Below are 23973 nucleotides of genomic sequence, written 5' to 3'. Positions count from 1 at the left end.
CTGCAGGTCGTGCGATACAGCTTAAAGCCCGGATGCAATCCACTTGACATGGGGACGAAATTTCTAGACAAACAAAATTCTGTGTTGAGACCCTGATTTTCGAATAAAAAAAAACAAAAAGAATACATACATATATATATATATATGTATGTATGTATGTATGTATATATTATAAATAGGTCAGGGGAAACTTCAGTGTATCGATAATACGAAAAATGAAATGGTAACAAAGATGTAAATGACCGGAATCGAAAGAATTGGGTACCACTTGAGATTTTTCAGAAGTATTGGGGTTAGGAGGGGTCTATATCACTAGGACCTTGGGGAATGTAAAAAGTGGAACAAAACAGAAGCAAAGGTGACATTGCGCTTGAGGGGCTTGGAGGCCTAAAGGCATGCAAAGGTGACATTGCGCTTGAGGGGCTTGGAGGCCTAAAGGCATACAAAAATCCAGCATGCAATGCTCTCTACATGCACGAGGGGGAACATGAGAATATAAACTTTCAGACTCAAAAGTTGATCGAGGACCACTGTTAATTTGACTTTTGTGATCTAATTATGTGGATGAGTTACATTAAATTTGACATCTTATTAAATATGTTACCGATCAACTGTTAAATAACTTTTTTTTTTAATTTAAAAATTGTCGCTTATGAATGAACTTAATACATACTCCTACAAAATAAAAATTAAGTGTCACTAGATTAAAATTGATCAACTGTTGAATTAAATATACATGCATCTTTAACCAAATGCACACACATAAATTAGGATTGTTTGTGTGTGTATATATAGTAGATCGAGTTTGTCAGATTCGCCATGTATCACGTAATCACGTGAAGTTTTGATCCTAGATTCTTCCTAGATTCAACATCAACCACTTGACAAAGATTTTTGGTTAATTTCAAAGAAAGAAAACAGAATAAGGAAGGAAGCAATAGACAATGACAGCCCTATTCTATGTCTTTTAAGTTACCTAATGAACAAGGAACTCGATATTGACTAATCAAACAAAATTTTCCTTTTTTGCCAATTCGCAAACAGTAAGAAACAGATAACATAAAGTCCATCATTATGATAGCAGATGCCAACATTCGCACTGAAATTGATTTCTTGTCGCCTGGTTCTTGACTTGTTATTGTTAAGTTCACATTGAAGAAGATCAAATTTACTGTGTGGTCGTATTTTTCGCAGGTCCTTTTGAACGTGTCAAGAAAGGAGGTAGATTGTCTGCCCACCCGTGCCCTTCCTATCCCCTCCTATTTGTGCGGTTACGGTTAAGTCACGTTAATATTTTATATTAATTTTTTAATAGAGATAATAAGACAAAAAATAATAGAAAAATAAAATATTGACGTGGCTTAACCGTGATCGCATAAATAAAAAAAGATGAGAAAGATCACGGTAACAGAAGTACAGACAATCTACCTCTGTCAAGAAACTCTACCTCCAAAATATCCTACATATAACAGTAAGCATGGATTTGACAAGACGGCAGCTCAAAGGCCCTCCTTTCTCCTCTCCGGCTACAGGACCATGTAAGCCCATGTGATGACATGTGGGCAACATGGGGGCATTTTTTTTAAGTGTTTGATCATTCAGACATTCTGGAAAAACGATGAATTTTTTACGATGATAATTGAGACTTGGTGAAGTAGTGGTCCTTTTGAATGACAAAGTACATCACCTTAGGGCTCAATTATACATGAATTGACTTCGACGGACATATGTATCTCGAGTCCGTGATTAGATTTGAGTGGTATTTAGAATTTGGGAGAAATCTTAACAATAAAAATGATTAGGGAAAATAATCAACTGTCTAATCTCAATAATAAAAGTACTTAGTATCTCATCATTTGCTTTCGCTTAATGTATGAATAAACCTAAACCTAGTTGGATCGAACTTTGATGTTTTCAGTTACTTATTAACCATTAAGGAATGTTTTTGGATTATGCATTCAAGCTCAGCCTTGGTCCTTTACTTTTGTTTTTAAAATATAGGTCATATCAACAGACTACTAATTTAGAAATTCGGATCCTCTCTATGAGAATTCTGGAGATTCGTAAATTGTATTTGTTCATCATACATCGTGCAGTCAGAAATCATTTAAAATTTTTTTTATTTAAAATTGAACACAAACAGTACCTGACAAAAACTGACTACACGATGTACGATAAATGGACACGATTCACAGATCTCCAGAATCCTCACAAAGAGGATCCGAAGAAGATCCTATTGGCAAATTTAGTACATAATTTTTTAGTACATGAACTCTTTGGTACAAAAGAAGCCAAAGATTGGGGAGGGGGTAGTAAGAGTCAAACCCTAGTGTGAAAGTAAAGGGATATCAGGGAGACTAACTATTTAGATCAAATTTTGTAAACTATATGACGTGGTGGTTGATGATTGGATTATTAAGTGTTGATTAAAATGTTAATTTCCTATTGGTGACACATCACATAATTTGCAAATTTGATCTACCTAGCATTACCAGAAATACATATATATAGGGAATTGTTATTAGCTCTCCAAAAATCTCATTCTACACTCCTCACAACTGTATTTTTCTTTCTAATTATAGAAAGTTTGTAGTACCAAATGAGATTTTTGGAGTGCTAATAACAACTCCCTACATATATATATATATATATGTGTGTGTGTGTGTACACTCTACCAATGTAGTTTCAAGCACCACATGAAGACGCATTTAATAAAATATGCAAGCAATTAGATGTGTGTTTGATCCGTTTAAGAAGAACTCAAGGCGTGCACCTCTACCATCTATAGTCATACCATAAAACAAATAGAAAAAAAAAAATATTTTGATTAAAATTGAAACAGTATTGAGGAAGACCAAATCACATTTGAATTATCATGCACTTCTGGGACCCAATACTCTTGAAGAATCTTTTTCATTCTTCGGTTATGTATAGAAAGATAGAAATAAAATGACTACAATTTTGGGTATTCACTTAATCTATTCAGAGGCTCATTAAAATTGAATATTGATTATATCAACTAATACAGTATACAAACCTCGAGTTGGTGGTCCAGTGGTAAAAGACGAATTGCAAGGCTTCCTTTAAACTAAAAACTGGAGGTTTCAGATTCGAAACCCATTGTTGGTGTGGAAGTCAGACTTGTGATTAGAGGGAGGTTGAAATGCCTCTGTGAGTCTTCCCGACCCCCGGAAGGTGTGGATAACTGTGAGATGTGGATAACCGTGACTTGCCACCAGTTATCTCCCTTAAAAAAAAATTAAAAAAAAAAAAAAAAAACTAATACAGAATACAAAAGACAGTTTCTCACGTAAAAGTTAAAAGGATGACAATGGTAACATTGGTTAACTAATTTCTAATTTGTATCAAACTGTTCAATGATCAATAATTTAATTGTACATCAAAATAAAAACGTAGCTTTTAAGGTTAAAAGCAATTATAAATGACTACGTTTTTCCAACAACAATAATCCCAAACAGGAGCTTTCAGTCGGAAAACCCCCCAACATCCCAAGATCCACACAAGAAATAACAGCCCCTAGTCACTCCCACCCCCTTCACGTGGACATCTCGTGATACAAGTGAGTGCAGCTTCTTTCCATCATTGACTTTCCTTTTTGAATCTTTTCTTAATTAATGAACAGTGGCATGTATTTGTATACAAAGATTCCCCATCACCAAAAAATAAAAAGAGAAAAAGGAGAACAAAAGAAGATATTATTTGCAATTAAGCTACACAAAGATTCTTCCAAACCCCAACCCCACGGAATTGGATGTTGATGGTGATGATTTGTGCCCTAAATCAAAAAACCCTACGCGCATCCATGCACCCTCTTGTTTTTAATCCCATTAGGTCCCACAATCACCATCCTTTTCAGTTTCTCACTCCCACTCATAGAGTATTCCCTCTTGTTTTTATTTGTCCCTTTGACACACATATATATATACCCCCTCCGACCACCTGTTTTCTCACAGCAACCCACTCCATTTCCTTCTCCTCCTCTTTCTCCAAAGAAACAGCAACACATTACAACCAATACTGCCCACCAGAGAAAACCTAGTTCTAGCAACCAGAAAGAAAAAATGTCTGGGGTTTGGGTTTTCAAGAATAATGGGGTGATTCGCCTTGTGGAAAATCCGCAGGCCGAGACATCTTCGAGGAGGAAGGCTTTGGTGCACTTGCCGAGTGGGCAGGTGGTGTCGTCCTACTCGATGCTCGAGCAAATATTGACGGGGTTAGGCTGGGAGAGGTACTATGAAGGTGATCCCGATCTCTTCCAATTCCACAAGCGATCTTCGATCGATCTAATCTCTCTCCCCAGGGACTTCTCCAAGTTCAACTCTGTTTACATGTATGATATTGTCATTAAAAACCCCAACGTCTTCCACGTTCGGGACGTGTAGACATCTGTATGACATCAGTTGGTACCTAACGTTGTGTGTTAGTCTCGTTGATATATTGTTGATTTCTTTTTCTTTTTTCTTCATATCACTAGCTTACTTTGTTCTTTTAGTGATTGATATGCTTTTGGGTTTGCTGGTATACATCGGGTGTAATAAAGAGTACATCTACATGCATGGTGATTGTGTTATTTGGGATATATTGGGTTGCTTTGTAAAATATTTTGGCTTTGTATCATCTGATAATAATAGTATATATCATTGAAAGAAGAAAATGGATGGACTCTATTTACTTTTTGTTAACTACAATACTTAAGCACAGCTCGCAGGTATATATGATCGATGGCAGTTTGGTAACTACGACACTTATATGATTGTGTGAAAAAGAAGGGAATTGAGCTAAATATATAAACGCTGAATTTATAAAAGATGACCGAGTGGTAGTTACTTAAATCAAATCTGAATTCAAGATTAAAGTTCTAGGAAGTTAATTGGTTACAAAGCATGTCACATCTCGCTTCAACGTTTGCTCATCTTCATGCCGACAAAAAGCCCAGGAAAGTTCTAACACCTCTTTCTTTCATTGTTCTTGATTACTTTTGTTTTCTTTGTTTTCAACATCGCAGACAATGTTTGTTTCAAGTTTTGGGACGGGATTATTATTTTGAATGATCAAAAGCTCGGAAAATCAATTAAAAGCAGATATACACAATTTTCTTCATAACATGCAATTATGTTAAGTAAATAACAGGCTAATTGATACTCTAATCCAACCACACAAAGTTGTACTCTAAAAGAAAAGCTATATTTTATTTTCACATTATCCAAAATCCAATCCAATCATAAAACACGAGCACTTTTACAATATTTGTTGATTGGGTTTTGATTGGGATTCTATAAAAGTGACTTGGTGAGGTCCCCAACGTGGAGGAAGATCAAAATCTCAACATGTGACGGGCGTCACGTGAACATGGCACAGTAAGATATCACGAGCCAGGTGTCACGTGCCACGTGTCATAACGAGATTGTGGGTTCACTTGAGCTTTTCGTTTGACAGACTGTGTGTGCACGTGGCACAGCCTTTTAATCAAAGAAAACGAAGTTGATGTTTGTGTTGTTTTCTGGGAAATTAAAAGAAAAGAGAATTAAAACCGGTCCAAAGATTTAGCAGCGTGACCACACCGCCTTTTTCAGAGACTATGACTGTAACCAAATAAATTTAAAGAAACAAGATACGACGTTTTCCCAGCACTGTGCACGCAACAACTGATGAGATCAAACTTACTATGTATAGTAAGGTTATTAATTTGTTGAAAAATTATAAAGTAAGATGGATAATGTTTAGGAGATTAAAATTTTAAATCAGATATGCAAATCAAAAGTGTTACTAATAAAAAAATAAGCACGTTAATTAATATTACCATATCATTTAGTTTCCAGATTTTGGTTTAAAAATTGATCTTCCGCATTACTCATTAATTTTCCCAACACAATTTCCTTACAAGGAGGTATTACCAGATACTGAAGTGAATTCTCTTATTTAATTAAGTTAAATATCGGTTGTTAATCAACTAAGTCACAAGCATGGCTAGCTACAAATTAAGCATAATGGATTAACAAAAAACACTAACAAAGTGAAATGCTTACAATTAATTACCAGTGTGTCAGTAAGTATGATATTAATTTAGGAGAGGGGGTGTTTTGTACCCAAGACGCATGGTTAGAAACCTAATATTCTATCTACTAGAATATTAGATCACATGCATAATATTAAGATCATTCCTAGCTTTGGACCCAAAATCAAATTGGCCACCATATTCACTTCCACATTGGTTATTTTCCATCTGCTTTGGCAACACTAAAATATGACCCATTTTATCATAATCCTCAGTATCTATGGCATTGTTCGAACTGTTTACATCAACCCCACTCAGCTTTGCAAAGTCACAGTCCAGAATTTTGCAAAAATCTTCATCGTTGTTAAAATCCCTCGTAAAATGTTGGGAATTTCCTACCTCTTCTGTTTTTGTTGTTGATGGTGAGTCAACTGAAATTAACAGTGTTGACAAAGCTGACATATATGGGCTGTACTCCTACCCCACATTAGGGTTAGGGTTTTGGTCTTTTGCTGTTATAGAGTGACAGTTATGCCCCCGTTGTCCCTTATGCCTGGCCAGAAGTCTGGGGCCTGATCAGGGGTTTTGAGATTGTTGCCATTTGATCTGGAATTATTGAATGGTGGCAGAACTTGCTCGCAGATGTGATATTACTTTTGACACTCTCCTCCCATTACAAAGTGAATGGGATTTTAAAGTTTCTAAAGTATTGAGTTTAATGTTTTTATTTTATTTTAATTTTTACAAACGATAGAAATAAATATTAAATTCTTCTAAACTACCTATAAATTTGTGTGTAAAAGAAACAACAGATTGCTTTAATCAACATTTCTTTCCTCCAATCAGATTGTCATATTTGATTGGGTTTGTTATTGGCTTCTGCACTTTATTTGTTTTTGTATGGATTTTTACATCTGCTTCTGCAGTTGTACTTTCTTTGTTTTTGTAGAACGTCTGAGCGATCGAATTAAGCTTTTCAACCACATTCATTCAAAAGATAATAGTGTTAGTCACCAATTTTTTCATCAAATTTATTCAGTGTGAGCTCAGACTTACAGAAAATGTAAAAAAAGGCCATATTTAATTTTGAAATAGTCTAAACTTCATACGTTAAATTCAAACTTGGGTGCATCTGTGTCGGATGCCAATATATGTTCTAACCAATGTGGCCATCTGCAGATATTGATCCTTTGGCTAGTGATTAAAATTTGTTTTCAACAAACTTGAGAAATCTGATAAAATGGGGATTTTACGACTCTTAATTACTCAAATGATCGATCAAATATTGAGAAAATTCTTCCATGCTATGAGTATTCGATGACCTAAATTGGTTTGAATTATTGCTCCAATCTAGCAATCATTTTCAGCAGAAACAACACATGATTAAGTCACTTTCTTCCTGCTATTTTGCTAATTAGATATAAGATTAATATTGAAAAGAAAGACCTGTCCATTTATATCATGTAGTGCAATCTGCCTCGTAATTTTTCAGCAGCAACAGATGATAAAGGAAAGGAATGAGAGGTAGAAATGGAGAGGGAGAGTGACGAAAACCAAACTACAAGAGAGGAAAAGGAAACATAATATAAAATGACTTTTTTCTTCGGATTTGGGGATGCTCGTTGTTAAAGAGGGATAATGATTGTATGCCCTCTCACTTCTCGTGCCCTCATATTTTGTGTGGTTACGGTTAAACCACGTCAACATTTTATATTATTTTTTTATAAAGATAATAAGACAAAAATGAATAGTTATATAAAATGTTGACGTGACTTAACCGTGACCACACAAACAAAAAGACACGAGAGGGCATCGAAAGTGAGAGGACAGACAATCCTTATCCGTTAAAGAGTGTCATCACGTTAGGTGTCAATTCACGAAGCGCTTGATTTTTTAATCAAGAATGGAGTTCATTTGGCTATAGTATCATCTCAATCTTCAAAGTTTAGGCACGGATGATTTCAATACTTAGATGTGTTCCCTTTAAGAGTGCAAATGGAATGGAGTGTCTGGTAGCCGTATCTGATATGCTACAAACTCAGGAGTGACTCGCCACATCTTGATTGTATGCATGACTTATCACATAAGATGGTATAAGAATGTGGCATCACTGAGCCGCCTCTGCTTCCTCTGCTTCCTGAGGTAGTAGGATTTTGGGACAAGCCCATATTTCGTGCAACTGTATTGGAAGAAAACATGGGTGTATGGTGACCTTTACTTTTCCATGTTTTCCTCACCTTTACTTTTCCATGTTTTATGCTCCATGTTTTCTGCTTGTCCTCCCTTTCTTTCGGCTTCTGTTTTTCTTTTCCTTTCTTCCAAAGCTCATTTATAAGAGCTTCCCTTGTACATTGTTTTTACATAATACAAAATATAGACATTCAAAATTCAATATGGTATCAGAGCAGTGACCCTAACCGGCCTGTCTCTGTGATGTTCTCTTGAGAGATTTGTGAGCTTCTTGTCCTTCAATCATGGCTGAAGAAAGCTTAGTAAATTTGGAAGGAGACGGCTTTCATGCTACTCCACCATCACCACACTCAGATATTGATATCAACCCAAATCAACGTCTTAGTTCTGTCTTGTTAAATGAGTTTAACTATCTTCCATGGGAGAGAGCAGTTTCTCTTGCTCTGGGAGGACGATCAAAGCTTGGTTATGTTAATGGTGCTATTCCAATGCCTGAGACTACCTCACCGGAGTATGATGCTTGGCTATGCAAAGACCAGTTGGTCATGTCGTGGCTACTCAATTCCATGGATCGTAAGATTGCAGAAATTTTTAGCTATGCTGAATCCTCCATGACTCTTTGGAAAAATCTCAAGGAAATGTATGGAAATCAGAACAATGCGGCTAGAGTGTTTCAGTTAAAGAAGGACATTGCTGGTTTGCAACAGGAAGGGAAGCCATTTGTGCAACATCTTGGAAAGCTGACCACTATGTGGAACGAGCTGAATGTGTATCGACCACACACCATCGACGCTGCTGTGCTAACTAAAAGAGCCGAGGAAGACAAAATATTCCAACTCCTAGCAAGTCTGAGTCCTGAATTCGAAGATCTTCGAAGTCATATCTTCATGAATCCCGACCTGCCTTCTTTTTCAAGTGTGTGTGCCACAATTCAAAGAGAAGAGGTTCGAAGGAAAGTCATGACCTTGGACATGAAGGCAAATATACCAGAAGCTAGGGCTTACTTCTCTAACCAAAAACTTGGTGAGGAGAGAGGCTACAAAGGAAAGAAAACTGGCTTAAAATGTAGCCATTGTGATGCTGGTGGGCACTCAAGAGATGGATGCTGGATTCTTCATCCAGAGTTAAAACCAAAGTTTCCTAGGGATAACAAAGGTGTCTCGAAAGGCTCGTGCAACTCTTCTTACAAGGCAAATCATGTTGCCACAACTTCTTCTGATGGAGCACTGAAGTTCACCACTAATCCAGCTGCACTGATCAACGAGTTTGCTATGTTTCTTCACAAGAAACAAGGTCTTGGAGATAGTGAAGGACCACTAAATCAGTGTGACAACAATCAAACTGCACTACTAGGACAGTTTGCTGGCTTCCTGGCTGGAAATGAAGGCGTGGTACAAAGGGACATCTCAGGTATCTTACACTCCTTCTCAACTGCTCTCAACATTGGTAATGTGCATGATTATTGGATTATAGATTCTGGAGCCACTGATCATATGACTAACAAGTCTACAAACTTGCATAAATTTGAAAAATTTTCTATTCCATCCCAAGTGTCAGTTGCCAATGGAAAAAATGCTATGGTTGTGGGAAAAGGAAAAATACATTTGATCTCAAGTGATGTCGAGTCTGAGGCTCTTTATGTTCCCTCATTCCCTTTTCAACTTTTATCTGTTAGCAAGATCACAAACTCATTAAATTGTCTTGCCATTTTCTCTCCCAAAAATGTGATCTTTCTGGATGTAGTCACCAAGAAGACGATTGGTGAAGGATTTTTCTTAAATGGTCTCTACTATCTTTCCAAGCATATTCAAGTTCCCAAGGTTTTTCAAGTCACTTCAAGCTTAGCTCAAGAACAACAACTTTGGCACCAACGCCTAGCACATCCTTCTGAAAAAGTTCTATCCACCTTGTTCCCAAATATGTGCAAAGTTACAAGTCCTTGTGATGTTTGTCATTTTTCTAAGTTTACTAGATTACCATTTACTTCCTCTTTGTCTAGGGCTAGTAAACCTTTTGAAATTGTGCATTCCGATGTTTGGGGACCAACTATAGAGTCTTTTGATGGATACAAATATTTTGTAACTTTTGTGGATGATTTCACAAGGATTACTTGGTTGTATCTTTTGAAATTTAAAAGTGAAGTGATGGAAGTTTTTCAAGATTTTCATAGACTTGTGGCCACCCAATTTGCTTCAAAAATTCATATTTTACGATCAGATAACGGCACAGAATATATGTCTCATAACATCTCACACTACTTGAGCACGCATGGTATATTACACCAAACAAGCTGTGTTGGAACACCTCAACAAAATGGGGTGGCCGAGAGGAAGAATAGAGATCTACTTGAGAAGACTAGAGCTCTTATGTTTCACATGAATGTGCCTAAAAAGTTTTGGTCTCAAGGAGTCCTTACTGCGGCATATCTCATCAATAGATTGCCTAGTAAAGTGTTGAATTTTAAATCACCTTATGAGGTCTTGAAAAATAGAAAGATCAACTTTTCCCATTTGAGAGTCTTTGGGTGTACATGCTTTGTTCACATTCAAACTCAAAATCGTGACAAGCTAGACCCAAGGGCTGCCAAATGTGTCTTTCTAGGTTATTCATCTACCCAAAAAGGTTACAAGTGCTATAATTCAACAACTAGAAAAATGGTTGTTTCAAGGGATGTTAAATTTGAAGAACATGTTCCTTACTTCTCACAATCACTGGATTACTCTAGACAGGGGGAGCATTTGATGGACTTATTTCCTTTTCCATATCCAAACGGAGAAGATGCAACATGCATTCCTAGTGATCATGTGCCGGATGATGTTAACCTTCACTCGGTGGAACATCTTGAAGATGAAAACCCTTCCTCATCAGAGATTCACACTGCACCCTCCAGTGATCCTTCCAACCATGATGTTGTTCAAATACCTGTAGTTCAATCTCCTACAGTTCGTCGCAATCCTGCACAAGAGAGGAAACTTCCATCCAAGTTGCATGATTATGTGACCTACACTGCCAGGTATCCCGTGACTGATGTTATTGATTATAGCAAAGTCTCATCTTCTTTTGCTACATTCTTAAGTGCCATTAATGAAGCTCGAGAACCTCAAAGTTTTCAAGAAGCCAATCTTCACAGTGAGTGGAGAAATGCTATGGCAGAGGAGCTTCAAGCCCTCCATGAAAATAACACATGGACTATAGTGAAACTTCCAAAAGGAAAGAAGGCAGTGGGGAGTCGTTGGGTGTACAAAACTAAGTTTCATTCAGATGGCACAATCGAAAGGAATAAGGCTCGCTTGGTTGCTCGAGGTTTTACACAAACCTATGGCGTCGATTATAAAGAGACATTTGCTCCAGTGGCAAAAATGAACACTGTTAGAGTATTGTTGTCGGTTGCAATTAACAATGCATGGCCTCTCTTTCAAATGGATGTTAAAAATGCTTTCCTGCATGGTGAACTTGAATAAGAGGTTTACATGAAGCTACCCCCAGGTCATCCTCAATCAAACAATCCAGAAATGATGTGCAAACTCCATAAATCCATTTATGGTCTCAAGCAAAGTCCACGTGCATGGTATGCCAAGCTCAGTCATGTTCTGGAAAGGGTTGGTTTTTGTCGAAGTATTGCGAATTCTTCCCTATTTGTTCGTTCCAGCTTAGTGGGTAAACTAGTTGTGCTCATTTATGTTGATGATCTAATTGTGACAGGTGATAATATGTCAGAGATTATTGCTCTTAAACAGTATCTCAACAACAAGTTTGCTATCAAGGATCTTGGCACTCTCAAATACTTTCTGGGCATCGAGATGGCACACTCTCACAAGGGTTTCTTCCTCAACCAACGCAAGTATGTCATGGATCTTCTTCACGAAGCAAAAATGACAGATTGCAAGCCTGCTCGTACCCCCTTGGATAGCAACTTGAAGCTAAAAACTCACGGTGATCCAGTTCCCAATTTAAGTTACTATCAAAGAATGGTTGGCAAACTCATTTATCTGACTATCACACGTCCTGATATATCATATGCTGTCAGCATTGTTAGCCAGTTTATGCACTCTCCAAGCATGGATCATTTGAAGATTGTTCATCGTGTGCTACGTTATCTTAAGGGTTCCATTGGTAGAGGAATTCTTATGCGCAACAATAGTCACACTCAGATCTCAGGCTATACCGATGCTGACTGGGCAGGCAATTCTCTCGATCGCAAGTCTACCACTGGGTTTTGTACGTTTGTGGGAGGCAACCTAGTTACCTGGAAAAGCAAGAAACAAAGTGTTGTTGCACGCTCTAGTGCAGAGGCAGAGTATCGTGCTATGGCGTCCACTGCTTGTGAACTTATTTGGCTCAAAAACCTTCTGTTGACTTTAGGTTTTCCTCATCAACAACCTATGTCCCTACACTGTGATAATCAGGCCGCGATGCACATTGCATCGAATCCTGTATTCCATGAGTGAACTAAACATATTGAAGTTGATTGTCACTACGTCAGAAATCAAGTTCAGTCCAAGGTGATCGACACTCACTACACGCGCAGTCATGATCAACTTGCGGATATTTTCACAAAAGGATTACCCTCTGCTGATTTTCAACGTCTTTTGTTCAAGCTTGGATCAATTAATCCCTTTGATCCAGCTTGAGGGGGAGTATTGGAAGAAAACATGGTGTATGGTGACCTTTACTTTTCCATGTTTTCCTCACCTTTACTTTTCCATGTTTTATGCTCCATGTTTTCTGCTTGTCCTCCCTTTCTTTCGGCTTCTGTTTTTCTTTTCCTTTCTTCCAAAGCTCATTTATAAGAGCTTCCCTTGTACATTGTTTTTACATAATACAAAATATAGACATTCAAAATTCAATAAACTGGTTCATCCATTTAGGCTTTGAAGAGTGTGAAAGACAACAGTCGGATAGAAAGTATTGCTACAGAGTCCACGTCCTGTTTGATTTCAAGACCTTTATCACTATAGTGAACGACTGAACTTGTTATCAGGACAGCTATTTGAAATCAGTGAACGACTGAACTTGTTATCTCACAAGTAACATTTTATGATCAACCAAAATAGCAAGGGCGGTTAATTGAGCTTTAATACTGAGCCCATCCACAAGATCCTGGGATAAATATTAGATATGGAAAGAGAAGTGTACATTACAGCACTCATATATAAGTACTTGCAATCCTAAAGATGGTTAAATTTGTGACGAATATTAACCATATGCTGCTGACTTGTAGTGAAACTCATCGATCGTGGAATATATTAAGCCTTCCTCCTCAAGAGACCTGATAGCTTCCCTGGAATAGCAAAGCGAAATTCAGTGTAAGAACAAAAAGATAAAAGTAAATCCGGGAGAGAGAGAGAGAGAGAGAGAGAGAGAGAGAGAGAGAGTACAAGATCTTTCCCACAGGAACTTTCAGGTGCTGGGAAAGTTCATCTCTGTGTATCCCCTTTTCTTTTCCGCTGCAATAAAAAATTAAGTCCCAAAATTGAACAGAGTAAAAAGTTGAAATTAAGCACCCGCAGCCAATGCATCTTACACGAAAAGAGGTGACACTAAGAAAACCAAAATGAGTAAAGAAGTTCCTAGTGAAATTGTGACTTACATGCTTGAAGGCTGCTGCAGATAATCAAGAACCAACTGATCACAGCTCTTTAGTCCATCAACACTAACTTGCCCGGAGAACTACAAAATTGAACATTAATTGCTTGCTAAACAAGTGAAGACAGTTTGAGATGTAATTGTTCATAATCAGAGACAATACTTGGTTTGATGGGGCTGTCTGATATCCAGTTGACCCACTCCGCACAGGAGTGTTCAGAGATGAGTCCATAGGCTGCGCTTGAGTGGCAGCATTCCCTTGCAGCTTTAATGAATGTAAATACACCGTAAGTAAATTAACAAATTATGAGGTACAGTCTATCCAAATTCCTCTTCAAGCTAATGAATGCACAAAACCAAGTAATTCTTCCATCAATTCAAAATAGTAATGATACCTGTAACTTGGATGTCAGCAGGTGGGTATGTATGCACTCAATGAAGTGGAAAGCAACTTCATCAAAGTTTCTCACAGGCCTGGAACAAATTCAAGGCATATACTATTGATTTTAGTATGAGTGGTCATTAGGCAGTATGAACAAAGCATCATACACAACAATCATACATTCATCAAAAAAATGATAAACAAAAGCATCCAAAAAGAGTACTACTAGTCTGCATCAATCATGCAGTAAATCAACAATAACAGAATGCTTGCCTTACAGAAAAATTACAACCAAAACTGATGAATGAAAAAACATTTGACAAAAACTTTTACTCAGTTATCCAAAATTAAATTCAATACATTTTCCTGGAACAGTTGTCCAAAATCTAGCATCTTTGATTACGCACAAAGGCCTCGTGTGTTAAATTGGGCATGGATAGGACTATTCACTACATTGAAGGCATTATGAAGGAAGAAATGGATGACAACTTCCATATTTTGTTCAAGTTACACATGAAGAAAAGTTCTCCCTTTTAATCCCACCATTTTTGTGGGAATAAGTAGGGATATCTTTTCTTCATGAGTAACCTTCAACTTAGATAAAAATATGAAAGTTGTCATCCATTTCTTCCTTCAGATTAGTGAACCTCACTTACAAACGCGGCCAAAGACTTCAACATAACTTAGAGGACAAGGGGAATCTCCCAAAAAGTTAAGAAATTTTAGAGCCAGATCAAAATCTCTGTAGTTACAAGACATCTCCACTATTACAAATCCATCATTATCTTGCTTCAAACATATAAGATGCAATGTTTGTGTGTGTTCACATGCACAGTGCACCTGTGTGTATACGATGTACAAATACTAATATGTGACAAGTCCTCCCGTCATCATACTACTACAATTGAAAATCCAAAATTAGCCATATGATGCATTAGCGCAATGAGATCTACATGCACTCAGAGTTACACAAAAAAGAAAGTTTTCTATAACCATACCTCACAGAGAAGGCAACTATCTGTCGAACACCTTGAAAGACTTTCAAGTGTCCATTAACACGAACATACATTCCATCTCTGTTGCAAAATAAATCAAGACATAATATTATAAGAACGTCACACTGTTTTGGTCACTCAACAATCCCGATATCTATATAAGGTGTCAAAATTTCAATTAAGAACTCACTGATGATAGGGAGAGAAACTTACTCTATTTCCTGCATTTCTCTGGAGTCAAAATTCTCATTCACCCTGTTAAGAAACAGAGAGATCCAAAACTTAAAACATTTCGGGTCTATCTATATATTCATTTTTAGCTTAAGTTGCCAGATTGTGCATTGCATTGAACGCCAAAACGCAATAATCTCTTCAAAACAGCTAACAATGTGATAATATAAACTCAATCAAACAGGGCAACGCAAAAATTACCATCTTCGGCACTTGATTCGCCCTGTTCCGTCATCCACAGTGAAATCAACATCAGTGTTCCTTTCGGCTTTGTCAAAAACCATCCCAACCACCGACACCTAAACCAACCAAATATCATATTAACTGAAACATTCCGAAAATCTCTCCTTTTCCATTCAATTGATTGCTATGAGCAACAAACAATAAAATCCTGATAAAACTAAAAAAGGTGCGTACATACGTTAGCAACATCTGCACCGCTGATCACAAAGTTCGATTTTTCATCACCGGACTGATGGGCTTCGCTGATCTGCTTCACCGTAACCGGAACCAATCCGTGAGTTTCGCGTCTCTGAAACAACAAATACAACAAAAATACTTCCAAAATCAATCAAACAACAAAAATCAACGGGCGACAATTGAGAGGAAAGTGAGCAAACACCTACCTTGCCGAAACCCTAAATCGGATTTTAACAAAAATCAAGCAAAATAACCTACAAACATCAAATTAATTAAATATATATTCTTATTTTTTCATTTTTTCACAGTTACTGAAGGGAAGCGTTACCTTGGCCGGAGAGGGAGTGGAATCGCCGAATTGAGTGGACTGAGAAGCCATGAAACCGCCGCCGGAGAAGGCGTTCGTGGCATCGAATTGGGAGCCTGAGAACATCTTTGAAACCTTTGGAGAGAGAAACCGATCAGGGAAATGAAAGAGAGAGGAAGTGGAAGTGGGCGGTATGAGATGAACTGATGCTTTTATATGAGAACTTTAGGAAGGCAAGTATTCTTCCCGCCAATCTTGTTTAACTTTTTTATTTTCCCGCTAAATCTTCATCTTCTTCGTATGGGAAAAAAGACCCAGCTTTCACGGGCCAAATCGAATCTGTCTTTATTCAATGATAGGTAACACTGAAAAAATTGATTATTTACATATAGTATGTCATTATACACTCATCAATTGTTTATATTCTACCCTAGCAAAAAATGTATAAAATTTTCTCCAAAGCCATATAATCGATTTTTAAGATAATTATCAACGCTATTGTTTGTCAAAAAGTAAAAAAATCATCCATAAGTGTAAATTTATACAAAAAAAAATCAGTCAATCTAAAAAAAAATGCTAATAAAATGTAACCCTATGTCATGTGAAATGGAGAAACAAATTCATGCGGATATCTGTTATTCAGATTGGTCATGGTAAGTGGTAGGAAATCCTAATAAACATCTCATTTCTTCAACTTTCAAGTCTTTCATGTAATTTGTTGTTTGTCATTTAGATTTAGAAGAAATGGTATATGAATTAGAAATTTGAGTTTCACATGGAGAAATGTCCTTACTTAGACATGTCACTCACTCAGAGTTCGAAAACATGATTCCATGCCCATAGTTGCGTGAAGTCGTTAGTCTCTAATTAATCCACATAATTTTGATAAGCAATCGTCTTATTTATCAGAAAAACCAAGAAACATGTCATAAAGATGATTGACGTAACATACTTACAATCAGAGTTCACATGAAGCTAAGAACGAATCGCGCCTATTCAACAAAGTGAACACATCAACTCATTAGAGCGAGACAAACCTGATAAACGGATAATACACATTGTATATATTTTCTAACAAAGCGAAAATGTTAGTGGGTTAGATAGTTAGTTGTTGGAGAAGAGAATCAATGAAAATTGTATAAAAAATGCACAAATATAATTATTTTCTGCAGCTATAGTAAAAAAGTATTTTCCATTAAAGTGCTAAGATAATTCCCCTTATGGTGTAATTACTGAAAATATATAAGATAATTATAAAAGGGAAGAAAGAAAAATGACCACAAGTTCATAACCGATGGAAGAAGAGAGGATTTGCAGAGTTGCCTATCACTTTCAGAGAGCCACTTTCCCACACGTTTGCACTTAATCCATAACATTTCCTGTACAAAATTGTATGTGGATTCCCATCCATCACACAAAAGATAAATATGTTAATATCTTTTCAGTTTTCCAACTAATTTTTGAATTCGTTATTACTCGCTCTCTTCTTCCTCCTCCCCATAACCATCGAAGTTCATCCCATTCCCATTTCACTCTCTGAATCTCTCAGCCTCCACTCCCAGAGTAGAATCCATGAATTTGCTCTGCGTAAATTGCGTAACCGCAGCTCCGTTCCCTGCCAATCAGCATCTGAGCTCGCGAGCTTACACTGTGCCGAGCCGTAGAAATGCGCCGTCCAAGGCTCCGGCGTCGTTTGATTACAGGCTCCGAATGCGAGGAGGCAAGAAACCGTTGCGATTCCGAGTTTCTAATGCCGCAATCGAAACGCGGAGGAGCTTGGCGGCGTCTGCGGGCGAAGGGCAATTGACCAAACCTAGCGCCGCCATGGAGCAGCTCGACTTCGAACGCGGCGTTTGCGTGCCGTTTCGCAAGTACAGTCCAGAAACTGTATGAAACTGAACTCTAGCTCAGTGAACTTATCTCTCATATTTTATTAATTTCTTGTAAATTTTAGTGAAGTTTTATGTTAATCTTGTGATAATATGCAAATGATCAAGCCGGGTTGGAATTCAATTTATCCGTTAGGTTTCTGAACTGAATTCGAGTTTGATTTCGGATGATCCTCTAGTTAAAAATTGGATGTGTGAATTTGTTAGGCACCTGTACTCAATTTGGCATGAATTTCTTGATGTTATTTATAATTAGGTGAGAAATACGGTGTTGAAATCCAGAGGAGCAATTGTGTCGTTACTTTCGAGGGGTGTGGAGATTGTGTGGAGTTTGGGATTGTACTGGTCTACCTTGGCGTATGACTACTTCGTAGGAAGGGACGAAGAAGTTGTTTCAGATCGTGCTCGGCAGCTTAGAAACCTCCTATGTGATTTGGGGCCTTCTTTCATTAAAGCCGGCCAGGTTTGAACCTCACTCATATGAGTTATATCCTTCTGTCTTTGCTTAAATATGTCAGTTTACTTTCATTGGATTAACTGCAAAACTGAACTTTGTCATAGCAAAGCAAAATAACAGAAAATAATGCATCAACTGTAGGTTTACTATCAAGTTTTAATAAGAATAAGATGGATTATGCAATGAAGATGTACTATGTTGAGATCTAAAAATTTAGATGTAACGCTACATATATTAAAAAGATTGAAAGACTAGAATTCATTGTGGTCGATTTTATGCATTTGGGATTACGATTTTTAGGTTAATTCTAATATTTAGGTAATAATTCTTGATGAACAGATCTTTAAATTCAAATTCTTGTGCAATTAAACACATGCCTGATTTCACCCATGTATTGAAAGGTTCTTGCAAACAGACCTGATATTATCAGAGAAGATTATATGAACGAACTGTGCATTCTTCAAGATGACGTTCCTCCCTTCCCCAATCAGGTAAAATCTCAATTTACCAAAAAGTTATTGGTTCCAGTTGCTTGCATTTGTGATGAGACACTTCTACTGTGTGGGGTTTGCTTAACTTATTCTAGCATATGGCATGCATTGCTTCAGGTTGCCTTCAACATAATAGAAGAAGAAATGGGGCGACCCCTTGAAGCTGTTTTCAGTAAAATTTCTTCTCAGACGATAGCAGCTGCTAGTTTAGGTCAAGTATACCGAGCTACGTTACGTGACTCTGGCAAGGAAGTTGCTATTAAGGTTTACCAAGGGGCCTTTTCTTAGGTCATTAACAGCTCTACAGTTAATGTGTTGTGACAATGCTGAAAACATTACTGCGGCAAAAATGTTGAAAAAAAAAAATCTAATTTATGTTTTTTTCACTTACAGGTTCAAAGGCCGCAGATAGAACCTATAATATATCGGGATCTTTTTCTGTTCCGAACTCTTGCTTCATTCTTAAATGGCATCAGTCTGCAGAAACTGGGGTGCAATGCTGAGCTGATTGTTGATGAATTTGGTGAGAAGCTTTTGGAGGAGCTTGATTACACTTTGGTACCTTTCAGACCTGTGCTATAGGAGGACAAAAATTAGACTTTGGCGCCATTATATTATGCCTATGGCCTCATTAACATTGTCATTTCAATGCAATTTAAACCGCTTTTTTTCTTTCGACCTTTCTAATTAGTACTCCAACCCTCTTTCCTCTAAACAGGAAGCCCGTAATATTGAAGATTTTCTTCTGAACTTTGAAGGTGATCCTACTGTCAAAATTCCTCTAGTTTACAAAGAGCTTTGTAGTTCACGTGTTCTAGTGATGGAGTGGATTGATGGCATTCGGTGCACTAACCCACGGGTATGATTGTCAAGATAAAAGACGGTATTTTAGAGCAATGAGATATCATATCTATATCAATAATAACCTGCCCTGCATTTCAGGCTGTTAAAGAAGCTGGTATTGATGTGAATGGGTTCTTAACGGTTGGAGTCAGTGCTGCATTGCGGCAATTACTGGAATTTGGGTTGTTCCATGGGGATCCACATCCTGGAAATGTTTTTGCCATGCGTGATGGGCGTATTGCATATGTGGACTTTGGGAATGTTGCTGTGCTTAGTCAGGTGAAATATGCACTTCCATGGTATTCAGTAATTAATGAATGAGAGAGTAGTAAAGCCCCTTTTTTTTTTTTTATCTTTAGTACATCGGCATCTGACACTTTGTTGATTATTGAGGTCAATGAGAGAAATCAATGTAAAAGGGTATCTCTTTCCATCGCATCCACGGCCAAGATGCAAAGATGTATCACTTTCCCTTAGTTCAGAGTCTTGTAATATACTCTTTTAAAATTTGAAATCTTCAATTCTCCTTATGGCCACGAGGGTTAACATAACATTTTAACTATGCATACATGGACCATGACAGCCCAGCCACCAAAACTATTGCATTTCTATTGTCTTTATGAAAATAGAATGTTTTATATTTGCTATTTTTTTATTATGGGTTAGTAACGTTAGTTTATTTTAATTTACATGTCCTACATGTTGATCTATATTTTAATTTTTTTCAGCAAAATAAACAAATTTTGATTGACGCTGTTGTCCATGCTGTAAACGAGGACTATGTTGAGATGGCAAATGATTTCACCAGACTTGGCTTCTTGGCTCCTGGGACCGATGTCTCTCCTATTGTTCCAGCTTTAGAATCGATATGGCAGAACTCTGTTGGAAAAGGACTGTCTGACTTTAATTTTCGAAGCGTTACCGGTAATTTCATGTCCTAAAGTCTTTACTTTTACTTCCGTTTTTTGTTTTCTTTCCATGGAAAATCTACGTTGTTTTAGAACTCTTGGAACTTGGGAATGCATCTCCCTTGTCTACATTATATAATATACATTGTGGTTTAGAATCATTAGATGTTCATTTGGGACACTCATAATATTTGAAGCACATTTGCTCGGGGATGTAAGAATTATAACTGTATAAAGATGACATTTAGCATAATTTGTAAAGTTCCTTGGCATTATACTACATCAGTCCGGCTTCACCACGATTAAGGGTTTATAGATTTACAGAGAGCTACCTCTTACTATGTTTTGTAATAAAAGAATACAAAGTATTATTGCTGTTATAATATTTTCACTGTCAAAAAATTGACAAGAGTATCCTATAGAACACCTCACTGTTGTCAGCTAACAGTAAGTGTGTCTACTGAAAGCGAGAGTTAGGCAAGGTTGATTTTAGTTCTCTAATATTAAGATTTTAACTGGAAATTGTATGATGCCTTCGCTCTAGCTTACTTGTCAAATTTATAAATTTTATGTCGGGGTACCTGGTAATGTTGGGAGTTACCTCATTCTTATAATAGAACATTACATTCAAATTCATTGTGCATGTGTGTGCATGTGCGTGTGCGTATGCAGACTGCTGATATGTTTTCTATTACGATTTAGTTGCCTGCAGGGTTTTCTGATGCTTTGAGGGAAATGAATAATTGTGTTTTGTTAGTTCCTTTTATTTATCTTTTCTAGTGTAGTTTTTGACATGCACTATGCTTTTTGCTGGCTCTGCTGCAGGGAAGTTTAACCAATTAGTCTACAACTATCCCATCCGTATCCCGGAGAGGTTTTCCCTTGTCATCCGTTCTTTATTGACTCAAGAGGGCATCTGTTTTACTTTGCAGCCAGACTTCAAGTTTCTTGAGGTAAGGGCAGATCTTTTTTGGTACTTTTTGTGGGTATCATATCTTTTAATTGATGTTATTCGGCATGTAAAAGTTTTCTGTAATGGATTCAACCCAGTGGTATATGTTGTTGAATTTTTTATTTAAACATTACTTTGAGTTATTTATATGCTATTTATATGCTACGACAGAGTGCCTGCCATGTTTTACATTTAGAAACCTCATATCTCATATGCAAATTTTGTTATTGCGATGATAGCCATCTGTGTTGTACATGCTTTCCTTCCCCATACTATTATTGACATTATTCAGTCAAACAGGTTGCCTATCCATATGTGGCAAAGCGCCTCCTGACAGATCCAAACCCAGCTCTCCGTGAACGCCTCATACAGGTGTGTTTAAAGCTAGCTATTATGTATGTGATGTACTTGGAAGCCTGTTAGTTGAATAACTTGAATTTAAATCACATCCAATCCAAATACATTCAAGAACCCTTTGTACTCCTTAACTTGCTCTGCAGTTGAAAAAATGAAGAAAAATAAAAAGTTGCTGCGAATGAAACATGCAGTATTGCCCACAGGAACAGCTATATTGATTTAGAGGAATTTTCTGATTAACTAGTTTAAAGCTATTTTTGCTGAAATAGAGATCCTTTGACAATAATCTGCTTCTGGTTTTAGGTACTTTTTAAAGATGGTGTTTTCCAATGGAAGCGGCTAGAAAACCTTATTGTTCTGGCCAAAGAAAACGTAACCAAGATGAACAGCAATCCTGCATTTCAAGCTGTAGACACGTCAGTATCTGCTCATGGGCATGCTTGCCTATTTGTTTGTTCTTCTGCTTAGGAGTTTAAAACCCTATATTTTCTTGGGCTGTTTTTTGCAGGCAACGGTCAAGAGAATTGCAAGTTAGTAGGAAACTGGACCTCACTGACACCATCAAAGATGGAGCTCGCCTTTTCATTTTTGATGAAGGAATTCGTAGAAAGCTTATTCTTGCTTTGACGGAAGATTCAAGGCTTCACATTGAAGAGGTACGAAAATCTGACAAAACTATTATTTTCATAAAAAATAAAAGATAACGACCCAAGAATTGAGTTTTGATAAGATATGTTGTCAATGTGTCTTCTCTCTAGCTTGTGGATGTGTATAGACTCGTTGAAGATCAGATAGACATACCGTCAGTCGCTATGGAAGTAGCACGAGGTAAAAAACTTCATCTTGCCCTTTGTAAACTCAAGTTTTAGTCTACGAATTAGAGTATTTGCAACCGTATGTTTTACAAAAGCCGAATCCCAAGTAGATTCACTTATATCAATGGGTTCCATTTTTGCGAGAGATGCGGTAAGCAATGTGGTACAAACCTACAAGTAGCATTACTTGCCAGATTGTTTATAACGTGACGCAAGGAAACCGGTTATTTATTTTCCGAACTTTTGTGTTTATATCTCAAAATCCTGTGCTCGGACTTGCAGATTTCCCAACCGTTATACGAGATCTGATGCTTTCGTGGAGTGATTCGGTGTTATCTGATAGATAGACCAAGTTTTGGAGTTGAGCTTCAAAAACGTAATCCAACTTACGAGTATTATACGACACAGAATGTTTACACTCTTATCGGATGAGAACCTGCTACCTCAAAGTTGTAAATTGCCTTGCAAATGTTGTAAATGATAAACCTTCACTGTATATGTATACGAAGGGTCATATGGTATATAGCAAAAAGTATCTGCAAACCAATTGCAGTTTTTGGGGCAAATCACAAAATATTATCCCTTTTGGGGCAAATTGAAGTAGTAGTGATATTATTACCAAATATTTGTAATTAATTCTTGTTTAATTCTAGAACCAATGAGAGAGATACTTATAGAGTCGTTGAAGGTCAAGGTAATCTTGTGGGTGCTATTTATTACTTGGACCTTTTTTTTGGGTTATAAGTTATAACATCATTCATATCATCCTTGAAAAAAATTAGACAAATCCAAAATCATTAAGAGATTCATTTGTAGTGAAGAAAATTGACGAATATGTTTTTACAAAGAAACCATAAACTCTTAATCTAACAGTCATATGATTTCAGATTTGGATGATTTTTTATAGACATGACCTTTGAGAGAAGGCATAAAAGATAAAAAGTTCGGATCATTGAATTATATTATGAAGTGAACGCCATAATTTCCAAGTTTTTTCTTTCTCTCCCTCTCTTTCCTTCTCATTTTAAAAATAAGAAGAAAAAAAATTAGGCACATACACAAGAGTGCATTTTTGCTCACCAAAGTGGCAATAATATTCACCATCTTATTTATTACCGTTAAATGAGTTTGAAT

General features: G+C 37.0%; 3 protein-coding genes across 3 annotated transcripts; 2 read left to right on the top strand and 1 right to left on the bottom strand.

Annotated features, from left to right (window-relative positions):
- The first annotated feature begins 4082 nt into the window (after window positions 1-4082).
- On the top strand, window positions 4083-4403 carry LOC137729750 (flowering-promoting factor 1). The gene has a single exon (XM_068468772.1). The coding sequence runs from the start codon at window positions 4083-4085 to the stop codon at window positions 4401-4403; it is 321 nt and encodes a 106-aa protein (XP_068324873.1).
- Window positions 4404-13215: 8812 nt separating this feature from the next.
- LOC137712718 (replication protein A 32 kDa subunit A) lies at window positions 13216-16386 on the bottom strand. The gene is made up of 10 exons (XM_068451863.1): window positions 16149-16386; window positions 15822-15932; window positions 15602-15699; window positions 15383-15424; window positions 15173-15250; window positions 14188-14266; window positions 13956-14057; window positions 13797-13876; window positions 13585-13653; window positions 13216-13487 (listed from the first exon to the last, which is right to left on the bottom strand). Exons 1-10 carry the CDS (start codon window positions 16251-16253, stop codon window positions 13403-13405), a joined length of 849 nt encoding a protein of 282 aa, XP_068307964.1. The 5' UTR covers window positions 16254-16386; the 3' UTR covers window positions 13216-13402.
- Window positions 16387-17491: 1105 nt separating this feature from the next.
- On the top strand, window positions 17492-23532 carry LOC137714678 (protein ACTIVITY OF BC1 COMPLEX KINASE 1, chloroplastic-like). Its single transcript, XM_068453829.1, has 14 exons — window positions 17492-18014; window positions 18273-18479; window positions 18875-18964; window positions 19082-19228; window positions 19358-19522; window positions 19683-19823; window positions 19907-20086; window positions 20536-20731; window positions 21541-21668; window positions 21968-22039; window positions 22328-22440; window positions 22533-22680; window positions 22783-22852; window positions 23122-23532. The coding sequence occupies exons 1-14, from the start codon at window positions 17700-17702 to the stop codon at window positions 23184-23186; spliced, it is 2037 nt and encodes a 678-aa protein (XP_068309930.1). The 5' UTR covers window positions 17492-17699; the 3' UTR covers window positions 23187-23532.
- Window positions 23533-23973: the final 441 nt, after the last annotated feature.

Source organism: Pyrus communis, chromosome 1 (genome assembly GCF_963583255.1).
Source record: "Pyrus communis chromosome 1, drPyrComm1.1, whole genome shotgun sequence".
NCBI classification, from domain to species: domain Eukaryota; kingdom Viridiplantae; phylum Streptophyta; class Magnoliopsida; order Rosales; family Rosaceae; genus Pyrus; species Pyrus communis.
This window is presented reverse-complemented; position numbering and strand designations above follow the sequence as displayed.